At 37.7% G+C, this 15633-nt stretch overlaps 1 protein-coding gene across 1 annotated transcript in view; it reads left to right on the forward strand.

Annotated features, from left to right (window-relative positions):
• Positions 1–7514, forward strand: part of gfra1b (gdnf family receptor alpha 1b) — a 45080-nt gene extending 37566 nt beyond the window's left edge. The window contains exons 7-9 of the mRNA XM_067430088.1: positions 1994–2193; positions 4080–4124; positions 6202–7514. Of these exons, the coding sequence (XP_067286189.1) occupies positions 1994–2193; positions 4080–4124; positions 6202–6336 (380 nt within the window). The 3' untranslated portion in view covers positions 6337–7514. The remainder of the gene's footprint in view (positions 1–1993; positions 2194–4079; positions 4125–6201) is intronic.
• The last annotated feature ends 8119 nt before the right edge of the window (positions 7515–15633 follow it).

The raw sequence follows: 15633 nt of genomic DNA on the forward strand, positions 1-15633 counted from the left end.
AGGCACTAAAGACGTCGTTACAAAGTATCTCGCTACAGTGGCTCTACAATCATTCTATGAAGCGATAAGAATATTTTGTGTGTGCAAAAAAACAAACCTAAATAACGAATAAATCGAATAATAAACAAATAATCTCATATAAAGAGATAGCCGATTTCAAAACACTTCTTCCTGAAGCCTCTGAGCTTTATGAATAGCGTATCTATTCATGATTCGGATCACGTGTCAAACCGCCAAACTGCTGAAATCACGTGACTTTGGCGATCCGAACCGTGATTCCATACACTGATTCATAACGGTTCAAAGCTTTACGAAGCGGTGTTTTGAAATCGGTCATCACAAGTCGTTATTTAGTGTTTTTTTGGGAGGGTTTTTGCACACAAAAACTATTTTCGTTACTTCAGAAAATTATTGTAGGATTAAAATGATGTCTTAAAGGGGTGCTTCAGCGCTGGGAAGATGAATCTGTATTTAAACTGGGTCATTAATGTAGTAGAAAGGTGAAATTATTTTTAAATTTGGCTGAGAAAAGACAGAAAATGTGTCGTCTCATGGGGATGAAAGACTACAATTCCCAGAACAATTCCCTGTAAGGCCATTCCCAAAGCCACCACTACTGGATTACAGTGACTGAGTTAGAGAAAACACTACGATTAAAAACTGAACGTGTCTGTTCAATATAATGAGTGAGTCACCGTGCGAGTATCACAGCACTGAGCACTAACTGCAGGAGTCAGATTATATTTACTGTCATGATTCTGAGCTCTCTTGATGAGAGCTGAGGTAAACGCGACCGCGCTTGCAGCATACATTCACAGCGCGTGTAAAGTCTGGCACGTTTTCAGTTCATGCCTTTGGAAACTTCATTTTCATATAAATTAATTTGAAAATTTAAAACACTTACACTGCTCATCATAGCTCTGTTTCCATGAATGCCTGCAGCTGTGAGCTGAGCTGTGAGTGTAATCTCTCACCCCCTCATGCCCGGGTGTAAAACATGAGGAAGTAGCTCCCTCTGCTGGCTCTAGTCTTTAGCCTCTGGCCAAAAATTCCTCCGATGAAAATATTGTCAATTTGCGTCATCGGAGTGATTTTTCCAGAAATAAAATGCATAAATCTTTTGTCTCAGGGGGATATGAGGGGGGAAAGCACAATCATTTGAATATACTCCAGGGTTTCTACTGATACAAAGCTGTATGCTAATCGCTGAAGTAACCCTTTAAGCACATTTTATGGGTCTTGAGAGAGGAAATTACATTGTGGCCAATGGAGGCCTTTCTGAGCCATCGGATTTCAACAAAAATATCTATACAAAAAAATGACATTAAAATAAATTAAGTCAATATATATTTATGTATAATACACTATTATAACTACATATAGCATATTATGGTTTCTGAAGGATCATGCAACACTGAAGACTGAAGTATTAACTGATGAAGTTCAGCTTTGCATCACAGAATTAAACAATATTTTAAGTATACTAAAATAGAAAAACATTATCTTAAATTGTTATAATGTTTCACAATATTATGTTTTTTTTTCATCAAATAAAAGCAGGCTTGATGAGCATAAAATACTTCATAAAAAACATTTAAAATAGTAATGATTCCAAACTTTTGACTAGTACTGTACAGACACGCACGCACGCACGCACGCACGCACGCACGCACACACACACACACACACACACTTTGTAAAGTTTTTCCAAAAAAAGCATGACATAAAATCTCATATCTTCAAAACAAATTTTAATCTTGGCACGATTAGTCAAAATTGATGATACAGTTATTTATGATCATTGCAGAGAAGTTCAATTTCCTCTTCCTATCATTCCAAAAAAGAAAAAGAAAATCCAATTTAACTTCTTATGGGGTGTGGTCAATTCAGTTCAAATTCCGACTTATTATTTGAAAAGAAGCCAGCTTTAATATACTGAATTTTGTCCTACCATGCTTTTATGCTTTTTTCTCATCGTTTCTGCATTATACAGGAAATGCCATCCAGGCGTTCGGTAATGGCACAGATGTTGGTGTGTGGCAACCCCAGCCACCCATCATGTCCACTCCACCTGACCCTTACACTCCACAGAGAGGACGGGACAGGACATCCAACGCACTTGATGACCCAGCACTCACCAATGACCTGGACAGTAATGCGGACCATCTATACAGCTTCTGTGGAAGTCTGCAGGTACTGAAAGAAATCAGCATGCACTATTTACAGTTAAAGACAGACTGAAAGAAATTCACTGAAATGGACATCCCAGTTTCTGAAGGTTATCAGTAATAAAGTCGATTAGGAAAGTGCAGTGAAAAAGGCAGTGTAAAATGTCTCCTGGACACCCAATCTCTTTTTTCCTGATCGCCCTTTAAACCACCATATTGACTATCTCTGGTGAATGACAGTGGTGAATGACAGCTGTCAGTCAGACACACACACACACACTTTGCCGCCGGCCCACTCAGACGGGTAAAGATGCACAGCCTACATCAACTTCATAAACAGCTGGCAGCTTGTTTGGATGCTTTCAGGCTTTGCTTGGCATACGACGACTTTCATTTTTCGAGTCTCAGAGTGAGATGAAGGTTTACTTTTGATTGATGGGTGTGGGCTGTTGCAGTGATAACACACACATTGGGCCTCTGGGTAGAAATGAGATACATCAAACTGCCAGAGCTGTCATGTCAGAGCTAATTGGCTGGCACATTAACATGAGGAACACCCTTAAGCAGGATATACCCACCCATTACAATCTCTCTGAGGGAAACATATCTTCACCAATCATCTATGCATCTAACTTCAAGACTGGCACACACGCAGCTTCTAAAACGGCTGGCAAAAAAACAGATACAGATCTGCGGATGAATATTTCAGGTTAACTCTATGGTAGAGCTTAAGCTGTTGATGAAAAAAATGAAGAGAAAAAAAGGAAAACGATTACAATGGGAGTCTATGGGGAGTGTACAGTACTGCAACACAATTAAATCAGTCACTTTGGAAAAAAAGAAGACGATAATAATCAACACTAAACTGATGAGGAGAAAAATCCTGAGAGAAAAAGGAAAAGACAAAATGCACTCCGTTAAAAATAATATTTTTATTATGATAACATTATTAGACCAAAAATATTAAAAAGTCACTGTGCATTGTCAGGAAAAACTTCAACCTTTTCAAGTTGATAATATGTAATAAGCACGGTTGTGTTTTTAAAAAAAAAAAATTACAGGGTTTAATGAACCTATAAAGGTCCGCCTAAAATGTTTTCGTCAATTTTTTAATCTTGTCAAAAATGCAAGCTTCATATTTGATCCATCCAAAGCACTTTCCTCAGTTATTCGCTTTCATACTACAGATGTAGTTGATAAAGTTTAACTTATGTTTATTTATTTCTTTTCTAAATCTGCAGCTCATAACAGAGTCCAAATACAGAATACCGGATACACTCCTGCAGATATAGCACAACAATTCATCATATTGGAGTAATAACAATATGATGATTTATTATTAGACTGAGTTTCTTTTGTCAGATTGACTTCCAGGAAGGCTATTAATCATTCTATCCCACAATGCTTTTCGCAAAAATTAGCTCCATTCTCCCTCCATTGTGCGGCACGTTTATTATATTCCAGATTCTCTGGAGAATCACTTTATCGTTCCGCCAAACCAACCTGTGTGTGTGTGTGTGTGTGTGTGTGCATGTGGGAAACTGGATAGCATAGCAAGGTCTCATGTAACTGGGTATGAAAATGTATCGGTGTGTCACATATTACTGACCTTAGAGAGTGTTTGTGTGTGGGCTGTAGGGCTCATTATCATAACATTACATCTCTCTCAGAAAGACCTCTGTTTGAGGCCAATACCGTATGACCTCTATTTGCCGTGGAGAATTACTGTGCTTTATTGAAACTGTGCTTGACTTAGATCGCACTGGACTCAGTTTAAACGGTTACTGGATGGAAATGCTTCAGTGTGAGAAATGGCTTATAAAACAAAACCTTGAAGAGCTTCTTGCAAGTAATTGACTTTCAGCTCATATTTCAGCTGGCTTCTCTCTCTCTCTCTCTCTTTCTTTATAGGCTCAGAAACTGAAAAGTAATGTTACTCGGGATGTTCTTTGTGTGGTAAGAGCCGTACATTTCTTCTTATATAGAATTTTCCAAAGAGTTTTGGGGCTTTTCACACATTTTTTTTGTAATCATGCACTAAGTGGACATCCTTTACCATGAGCACAATCCTTACACACTGTTTATAATACATATCAAGCTGGTTTTGAATGCAAGACATGCCTTGTGTGAACAGACCTTATGATTCCAATCCATAGAGCAGTGGTTCTCAACCGAGATAATATTCAAAGCCCCTCCTACCTGAGCTGATATACACTGTAAATCCGAATAAGACTCCAAAAATTTGAGGTAGGCCTATCAGTTACATCAAAATGTAATAAGAAATTCAAAGTTTAAGTTTGCCAAATCTCCTGAGAGTGTTGAATAATACACCAGCAACGGCTTTAGCACTATTGTACTCATACATTTTAATAACTCTTAACTTGTAATATTTAAGTAAGCTAATTCATACATTTAACTTAAAATGATCACGATATCAACTTAAACATTTTAGTAGTGGAAACCTGGTTAGCTTTAACTAGCTAATTTAATAATAGTGACACAGTACTTTGATAGCATTAGCATAGCAATTGCTGAATGAGTACAACAATATAAAACATTTACCATTTATCTATTCTCAAACCAAGCTCATGCTCACTCGTCACCATAACACCCCCAAAAAACATAATAACAGAAACTCTTCATTAAACGCGACTAAATCTCCCACTAAAAGCATTATATTTTAGCATTTACTCTCCCTTTCGAGTGTTATGGCAAAGCATGCTGGGAAATAGAAATCCCAGCCCTGTTTCAGTTGAATTTAAGTTTGTCTTAATGAAAAGAAATAAGTTCTTGAAACTCAAAACAAAGAAAAAATTCAAATTACTTAAAAATGTGTTAGTTTTGTGAACTCAAAAGATTAGTATTTCAATTTCAAGTTAACTTGACTAAGTTTACCCTACTCAAACCAATTCATTATTTGAGCATTAGGGTTTACAGTCAGGCTTCTTTGTACTTCTGCTGCTGTAATAAAACAAATGAACTAAAGCGTATGATTTCAGTTTCTTGTTGTAAATCTTTATTTGTTAGTGTGTTTGATTGTTAATACAACTGAATTTCAAGAATTGTAAGACTTATTTACGGAGCCCCTAAAGCAGGAAGCTGGGAAATGGTGATAGAAAAAATATCAGATGGGAGGGAAAAAATATTTCAATGCTTTTGCGTTATTTTTTCACATTCCCTTACAAAATTGAATTACGTTACGTGAGAAACTGCGTTCGCTCAGAAGGAAATTCAAACGGTTTTCGAACGAACGCAAACATTTGCGAGAGAATGCTAAAGAACTGACTTATATTTTTCTTTCCCTCTCATATTTTCGTTCCACAACTATGTCCTTTTAGTGGCTCCGTACTTGCTGGGGCCCCCTTAGATGTTTGCTGAAGCAGGGCCCCGGTCCCCTGGTTGAGAACCACTGACATAGAGTTATAACAAGATATGAAAGCCTGTTTTCATCTGAGAATAAAAAATAAAACAGATGAAAATATGAGTCCCAATTATGAGAAATACAGTCACAATTCCAAGCTATTCAACAATATTATTTGATTTGGATGAGAATTGAACTGAGCTGGATGCTATATCACTATTTTCTGCAGAAATGTTTTATAGACTCATTTAATAACTAATTTAAAGCTACACTGAGTGATATTTTCCCCCATCTAGGGGTTAAAAGGTATATGACCATCCAGTTTCTGTCCATCTCAATTCTGATTTCGTTTTAACTCCTACGGTGGCCGATTTAGTCCAAGATTAACATGGCAACCCCCCTCTTCACATTCGACACGGTGCCATTGATATGAAGTTGCAATTATGAGACAATTTTATGTTGATTTTATATCTTGTAATTGTGACTGTTTTTGCCTAAAAACTGCGACCTGCAATATAATAGCAATAATCCGAATTGTGAGATAATTATTAGACAAACTCTCAGTTGCGAGGTCTCTCAGAAGGTCACGAATGTCTTTTTTTTTTTCTTTCTCTGAAGTGCAAATGAATGTCAAGAATTGCTAACAATCTGAAAATATGACTTTCTCCACAGGATCCGCAGCTGAATGACCCCGGTAGCTTTAACGCAATCGCTCGGAGCTCCCCTAGTGCTGTCTGCCTGATGGACTGGACTGTGCTCTTGCTGGTCACCATTCTTGGGCACCTCACAGCCCCACAGACATTATAGCCGCTCACCGATCAGACCTGCTGGACTGCTGTTGCTGCCGCCTCTGTACCGTACAAAAATGTTGTATTTTGATTTTTTTTTTTTCGCAAGTGGTTCTGTACGCGGTGTGGTGTTTCGCTGTGATGAAACTATTCTCGGTCCACCTGTTTTTCTTTCTCACTTATCGGAGATAACGGACAAACATGGACATACTGTATTTGTGCATCAGTGGAAGGTCATCTAGGATTACTTGTTGCAAAACTGTCCCGCATACAGGTGTCGCCCAAACTCTTATATGTGGTGCATTATGACGCACTTTTTTCTACCATCACAGCAAGATCTAGTTGAAAATGCAAAGATGCGTGGAGATGCCAGAACCACTTGTGACCATTAAAGATTGAGGCAGCTTCTGCATACTAGGGTGCTGCAGATGATCATTTATTTTCTCTGAGCTGATGCCACCGGAAAGCCTGCAAACTCCAACTAATACTCGAACGGCGTCAAGCAGAGCTCGGTATTTTTGAAGGCTTATCAGGAAAACCTGCTGCTCCTGTCCCTTATTAGGACCCAAACTCCATTCTCCCTCAAAGTGGCAGAGACTTTTTGCAGTGCTCCAGCTTAGATGATACGGTATGGGAAACGAACATCAGGATAGACACGACACTTTATCACATCAAAACACAGGCAGATTTTTTATTTCCTTTTTTGGACTGTTTTAAATTTGAAAATATCACATCTATTTTAGTTGCCATCCTCTCCAGTGAAAGTTGGAGGATGAGTGCTTACCGCCGATTTGCTTATTTTGGGATTTGCCATTATCCTGGATATTTACTTGTAAATACCATCTTTGTTTACAATTACAAAATGATGCTTCTCGAAGTTTGTTTTTTAATCTAGCTAACATTTTCAGCTATTGTATCACCTCTGTTGTGTGAAAAATGACTTAAGTTTTAGTGATGAATTTCAGAAGTAACTATGAGGGTTGATACCACAGTCCAGTATACGTCAAATGTGCTGTATGTACATTCAGTGAGAACGGATTCTTTTGCTCATCTAAAACAAGTGCTCTCCAAGTATCATTTCTGCATTGTTGTTGTACTGGTTAGCTGTAAAAAGAATATATATATATAAACGTATATAGATCAGGGCTGTAACATGCAAGAGCAAAGATAAACTTACATTAAACAAACTTAAGAAGGCCTTTTAACTTTTGTCTTATTTTAAATGTTTTCGTTTTGAATTAGATGCATGAAAAACTGTGTGTGAGGTAGGTTTTCAGTAGTGTAAAAATGGTTTAAAATTTTATTACACACACACACACGTTTGTTTTTGTGAAATGTGTGGACATCCTACAGGCATAATGGTTTTTATACCTAAATCTACCCATCACAGGAAACATTCTGCATTTTTACTTTCTCAAAAAAAATTATATTCTGTATGATTTATAAGCATTTAGAAAAATTGGGACATAGGTAATGTCCTCAAATTTCACCCTCTCTTGTAATACCTGTGTCATACCCATGTCATTATACACATTTGTGTCCTCATATTTCACAAAAACATGCCAATCTTTGAGCTCAATCTTGGGACATGTGGTTTTCACCTCACAGCAGGTGGAAAAGAATCGGGATAGGAATCGGACAGAAATCGTGTTCATGGATGTGATTACTACTGTAGTATGAAACAGAGCAAGCCTAAGTGTTGAAGAGGGACTTTTATTATGACGGGACACAGTCACCGGCGCTATTTCCGGTCACGAGGATGAGGTAACGCAGCTCTGTTTATTATATTAGATCCATTTGAGTGTGTTTAAAATGATGTCATGACGTTACTCTGTGCGTTCGCTCAGCTGCTGCTGTGACACTTGTTCACACTGCTAAAAGTAAAACGCTTCTGCAGAATAAAACTGGAAACCGAGGGTAACGCAGATATGACGCAACTGACAGGCGACTCCCTTAGACGTCTCAGCTCCTTAGTTAAAATAGCATATTTTTTTTTACAATTTACAAATAGTTGGAAACATTTGGGATATTGTGAAAACTCAACTGAACTAAATATATAACACTGGCCTGGTGGTTTTTGGATATTTTACTGCAAAAATCCTACATAGTGCACCTTTAATGGTAATAATTTTCTATTCACTTTTTTTCCCCATAATCTTCATAAAAAAATGCCTCGGTATCAAAAAATGTTTTGTTAAATTTTTAATTGTTTTCAACATTGATAATAACAAATATGCTACTTTATTAAAGGGGTGCTTCAGCACTGGGAAGATGAATCTGTATTTAAACTGGGTCATTAATGTAGTGAAATGGGTCATAAATGTGAAATTATTTTTGAATTTGGTGCTTTCTATCTGTCTCATGGGGATGAAAGACAACAATTCCCAGAATGCTTCGCTACCCTATGCGTCCACTCCCAAAGCCACCTACTAGATTACTGGATCACTTTCCCACCGCGACCGTGTTCATTTTCATAAAATCAGTTCAGTTAGAGAACAGAAACTACAATTAAAAACTGAATGTGTCTGTTCAATATAATGTGACTAAGCCGCTGAGGGAGTGTCACAGCACAAGCGCTGCAGGAGTCAGATTACACCGTCATGAATGAGCTGATGAGCTCTCGTGATGAGAGCTGAGGTAATCGCGTCCGCACTCGCGGCATACATTCAGTCATGTTTCAGGTCATGCCTTTGGAAGTTTAACTTTCATAGAAATTAATTTGAGAAGTTGAAACACTCACCTTGCTCCGCACATGATCCGTTTACATGAATGCCTGCAGCTGCGAGCTGAGTGCTGCTGAGTGAGAACCCATCCCCCATTCGGTGATTGAAAACGTGCCGAAATAGCTCCCTCTGCTGGCTGTAGTTTTAGCTTCTGGCCAAAAATACCTCAGATGACACAAATTGACAATGACAGGGTTAATGACAGGAGGGTAAATCTGGGGGTAAAAACTGGAGTCATGTTGCTGGAAACTCAGCTTTGTATATACATTATATTTTTTAAATATAACTCATATTTTTCAACTTTTCAAATTTAATTTTCAAATTTCACAACATTATTTTTTATCAAATGCAGCCTTGGTGAGCATAAGAGACTTTTTTCAAAAACAATAAAATGTGTGTGTAGACAAAAGGTACAGTTTTATCAGCAGAAAGTAAATACTTTAGTCTAATACTTTTTTTCAATATTTTCAAGAAGAGGAGTCCTCTTGATCATCATATATGGAGCTAGTACACCTGAGCTAGAAAGTATTCAAACTAGTACTAAACAAGTCATGAGATGCTGCCAGTCATCAAATGTGTAAAGACTAATCGAAGCGCTCTTGGATTCTCATTACCAAAATAGAAAATAAACTGAAAGTCTACCCCTCCTATGGATAAGCCACATTCGATTCGCTGTGCCAGTATGTCTTTCACAGGCCAAAATAGTCACGTTTTACACTTTGCAACATTAAAGTCGACACATGAACAGAAAACCATAAAAATCTCTCGTGGTTTAGTGAAATGCTGTCAGTTTGACTGATGACACAAAAGTCACCAACAGCTTAGCAGTCCTTCAGAAATTGACAAAAAGCTGCAAAACAGAAAGTATTAGTGTCGTCAACGTATGATTTTCTGTTTATTATGTAAACATTAGATAATGCATTAGCTATCATGAAGTAACACTTTTACATGAACAGTACTTATTCCTTTTATCTGTTAATTTCAATTTCTACAAACACATTTTGTATAATTCAAGTTGTATAACAAATGAAAGAGCCCTTATTGTGCTTTTTCAGATATTACCTTTCATGCAGTGTGTAATATAGTTTGTGAATGTCAGAGCCATATAGAGAGAGAGTTGCGACAACTCCATAGACTCCAATGGAGCAGTTTTTTTTTACAGCAATGGCGGCTCGTGGAGACTCTCAATAGTTCCCGGAAGTAGCAGCCACACCATTGAGTTACAGCAGAACAGACCGTTCGTGATGCACTTTTAAAAGGTAATACGTTTAATCAGGAAGATTTTAAATTACCAGCACATCTTAATTACGTTTCATCCATCGTTATGGAATTAGGGAAAATTATTCTACTGTTTTTTTTTTTTTTTTTTTTTGCAAGGTATGGAAAGTTACATATTAGTTAAGTATAACATGTCGATGTGTAATAAAATTATTGAAAATCAATGCATTTATTGACTATTAATTACCAAAAATCGCAGTTCTGTCACTGTGACTGACAATTTGAATTGCCCGCCAAAGCACTTCCTGGAACTATTCGAGGTCTACATGAATCACGTGACTATCAAGCGTTTTGAACTTCCGTTCTTGCAAATCTCTTTCTCTATGGCTCTGGTGAATGTATAAGGTATAAGGTAAGTGCTATGGTAATGGGTATTTGGTTTTTGACATGGATTGAAAGCAGTCGACCAATCAAAACAGACTGGGCCATCTGACCAAAGAAATCCGAGAAATCTCTCGGAAAGGAGGGGTTTAGAGAGACAGACTCCTTTACCGAGATGCTAAGAGAAAATAGGTGATGCTGCAGAGTATACTGAGAGGAAATTAAAGTGTTTCGACCTTGCATGTAAACCTGTTGTAGGAGACCTCCAAAAAATAAATAGGAACCTTTTAAAATAGCATGATAGGGGCACTTTAATGTATTAGTAACGAATACAATTTGACAGTACACTTTATTTTTGATAATCCACTATAGGCATTATACTCAAGGGTGCATATATACACTTTTCAGTCTGATTCTCAGATTCACTGCACATAGTGTGACCCATTAAATATAATTATAAAAGCATTATTATATTTCATACATTGTCATATATCATCATAGCATTATTGCACTTTATTTAGTTTAGTTTTTAATAAAACAAACAAAATAATAAATAAAGTGTGATAATACTATTATATTTTAAAATAAAAAATAATTATTATATAAACAAAATTATTTTTTTTTGTACACTTAAAAATACAATGGTAATATCTACATTTTCAGTTTTGTTTTCTTTTGTACTGTAGGCCTAATATGAATTTTCAACATTTTCAAAGCTTAAAATCAGCACAAAAAAAGAAGCTTTTATTTTGGCGGGTTGCCAGGAAGTAAGGATATGCACTGCCGGTGTCATGACAAATCGGGTCCTCCCTCGAAATTTGGTCTCCCGAAGCTGTCTTATGATTAATGATTACGATTAAATGATTAATGATTAATGGTTAGCCTCGACGACCGTGTAAACAATAACACAGAGACAGAACTGCATGCTTGGTTGACTTTATGGTCCTTTTTTAGCAGCCGTTGTGCAGTTAAACATAGTATTGTAAAATAATAGTGCAGCTGTCTACACGCACTTGTACGCACATGACCAGTGTACATGTACGCTCATGTGACATGCGTTTTCAGTCGTGCAGACCATAGACTGTAAAAAAAATATGGACGTAGTGTCCGTGCCGTCACCCATTGGATTCTGAAGAGTAGTTCTGAAGTGTAAAGTAGAGTCGAGCTGGCCGTTGCCATCTTGGCAGTGTGTCATCGCGCGTCACTCCCGGATAACAGAAAATGGGCAAAGAGGCGGGACGTGGGCGGAGCTGAGGTGACGTGATGTCTACCAGACAGCGGATAAATGGCTATACACCTGCCAGTCAAAGTGGCCACACCCTTAATTATGCAGAACTTTAAGGCTTGAGTTATGAGTTATAAAAAAAAATCACCCCCTGACAGTTGTCATGAAGGGCAAAATTACAAAATTAGCCGTATAGGCCAAAACCTTGTTATCCGGGATAACTGTCCCTAGTGGTCAGTCAATGAATTGCAGTTTAAGTCACTTCCGTATTGGCTTTAAGACAAACTTTTTTAAACCAAAACGCACTCGTGTAAACAGGGCCTTAGCTTATAGTTAGCAAGATGTCTAATGTGAAATATCGAAATAGTGTTACTGACACAGTAGTAGAAATCCGAATAGAGTTAAATTAATAAACAGTGTACAAATGTTCATTGTTAGATCATGATACCTAATATACTAACTAATAGAAGAGGTGTAAAAGCCAATGCATTTACCTGGCTGTCATCTTACATGCTTTAGGTTCGCTGTTACCTCAGTTTGACTGTTCTTGGCCATTTTATCAGGCTGGATTAACTTTCACTCCTAGCAGCCAGGATTAAGCGATAATGGGGACGTGATTGTCAGTCGGATCACATCAGTCCATTCTCCCCAGGACAATAACACACAAGGACGCAACCCAGTTCACCTAGCACTCACTCAACATGCTGTACCAGGACGTGGCGTTTCTTTACACCAGACACCGCTTCAGACATGATGATTGAACATGTGTCCAAAAGATTGGTCGAGGATTTATTAGCAGTGTCACGTTGGGAAAAAAAAGTGAATTTATAAGAAATTTGCACGGTAGGAAACAAGGAACGCTGAGAGGCGAGATTTAATAATCACTCAAGCGGGGAAAAAAGCGGAGTCTGTTTGAAAGAAAGGGATCACAGCGTGCCATTGTAATTGCAGAATATCAGAGATTTGCATCAAGCACAATATGAGCTGTGAAGCAGGAATGAAAAGCAAATAACACGGACTCAAATAAAGGGATTTCATGAGCTGGGTGTCTGGTCTGTTTCAGATAATTTTGGAATAAGAAAGCCAGGCTGATTAAAAAATACCTTAGAATACGTCCTTTGTACACAACAAGCACAGCCACACGCTAACCTCAGTGAAAGAGTAAAATAATTGTGTTCCTCAAATATAAGAGAGGCACAGAAGATACGGAACAATGCAATCAGTGTGAAGTGTCTGCTGTCAGAGAGGAACTCGTATCTAATTACCTCACCCTTGACCTTGGGGCCTGGAAACGTTGCTCTTTTTTTTCTTTTTCTGAGAACATCCTTTAAAAACTCTTTTGCCATTGCAAAAAAAAAAAGGACACTTCTAAACTTATGACTGGACTTTTATTTTATTTGTGGTAAATGTCAGGGTTTGTTATTGATTTCCTTCAAAGCTACAGAAGGGCACAGGTAATACAGTGGGTTAGTGATTTGACTCATTGATAACATCAGGAAGATGTGAGACCTCCTAAAGTCCTTGAATTCACTAAACCCTTCCAACAAAAAAATCCTGCTTCTTATTCAGGAACCATCCACAATCCTACTTAACCAATGTGCTTCTCCACCTTAATCAATGGGAATCATATAGGTTGTAGGCTGTTTGGATTTAAATTGACAAATGCTTAAAGGGGTACTTCAGCGCTGAGTTGGAGAACAGACACTACAATTAAACACTGAACGTGTCTATTCAATATAATGAGTGAGTCACCGCACGAGTGTCACAGCACAAATGCTGCAGGAGTCAGATTAAATTTACTGTCATGATTCTGAGCTCTCGTGATGAGAGCTGAGGTAAACGTGTCCGCACTCGTAGCATACATTCACAGCGAGTGTTCAGTCTGGCGCGTTTTCAGTTCATGCCTTTGGAAGCTTAACCTTCTTAGAAATTAATTTGAGAAGTTAAAACACTTACATTGCTCAGTGTAGTTCCGTTTACATCAGGGGTCCCCAATCTCGGTCCTGGAGGGCCACTGTCCTGCAGAGTTTAGCTCCAACCCCAATCAAAGACACCTGAAACAGCCAATCAGTTCCTATTTAAGGCATTTATTAGCATTGATTAGCTGTTCAGGTGTGTTTGATTGGGGTTTGAGCTAAACTCTGCAAAACAGTGGCCCTCCAGGACCGAGATTGGGGACCCCTGATGTAAACGGAACTACACTGAGCAATGTAAGTGTTTTAACTTCTCAAATTAATTTCTATGAAGGTTAAGCTTAGGGTTGCCGTTAGCTTAGCTTAGCATAAAGAATGAAATCCTATGTTGCCAGATAGCATGTCCCGAGTAAAAGTGATCAAAAAAAAAAAAAAATCCCCACCTAATTATTTCTTGTGGCCTCCATATTCACAATAGTAGCTGGCTATTTTTTCATACAGTACATGAATGGCGAAGAACATGGATGATTTTGTGAGAGACGAAGAGGGTTACTTCTAGACAATCACAATCCAAAACCATACCTCTATGAACCAGTTTTCAGAAGAGGAGCTACGCCTGCGTTCTTTGGAAATAGAACGACAGGAGAAGGAGGTTGCAATCGCTCAACAGCCGCTTTCACAGGTAACAATAACATTGTAAGTTATTTTAGTTTCAATTGTTCACACCAAACAGGTTGAATTCAACATGTGGTTATAATAGAGACATCTAACTTTATTTGAACTGTAGTCTATATACAGCTTCTCAGCATTTATCTTACAACCGAATAAAGACAAACAATAACATAAGGAAGAGTAACAAAAGACGACTTACATGTGCACTTACTGCCTGTTTAATTCTGTCTGTTAATTTTGTAGAGAGGCACCGAAGTACAGATATCCAGAGCAGGTAGCCATTTATTTCTTATTTCTTAAATATTCCACATTTGATGGAATTCTGTGAAACATTACATTAGTGTATGTCCAAGTAGCAGTGCTTCGCCTGTGCTTCCCCATAATATAGTCCCAAGTTAATATCTGCCTAGGAAATCACCTAGTCTTAATCTGCATCGCTATTTGTTGTGAATACGCAGGCCACAATGAATAATTAGTTTTTTTGTTTTTTTTTGATCACTTTTACTCGGGACATGCTATCTGGCAACATAGGATTCCATTCATTATGCTAAGCTAAGCTAACGGCGACCCTGCCAAACTAAAACAATGCATGCACTGAGACAAAAAAGCTTTTTCACACATATCTAAATGTAGGAAAGATGTTGAATAAGCTCTTTATCATATTAAATAATTATCATTAAAAATAATTATAGTGTTAAATGTTTTAAAAGCCTTACATAATGTGCTTTAGCAATATATGATGATGATATACAGTGGGGTTAAAAAGTGTGAGGCCACTAATAAAAAAAATACACTGCCGTTTGAATCTTTGGGGTCAGTCCAAATGTATAAGTTTTTTTCCGATTCTAAATAATAAGAATGACAACCTGCATTAATATAGTTTTAGGTAATACTGCAGCCCACAGCTGATTTACAGTAGCATTTCAGTAAGACGGTAATAACATGAGTTAGCCGGTTAGCCAGATACTTACATAATACGAAACACATTGTAGAGCACAGCGTCTTCATGACGATGCGTTCCTGTATCCACAGCAGTGTTCAAGGTTTCTATGGTCTCTGCATGGCGTGGTTGTATGGATAGATAGATGGATGGAAAGATACACAGAGATACAAACAAACAAAGAGACAGACAGGATGGATGGATGCATGCATACAAGTTTAGGATATTCAACGATAATTGTGAC

The sequence above is a fragment of the Pseudorasbora parva genome, chromosome 21 (assembly GCF_024679245.1).
Source record: "Pseudorasbora parva isolate DD20220531a chromosome 21, ASM2467924v1, whole genome shotgun sequence".
NCBI lineage: Eukaryota > Metazoa > Chordata > Actinopteri > Cypriniformes > Gobionidae > Pseudorasbora > Pseudorasbora parva.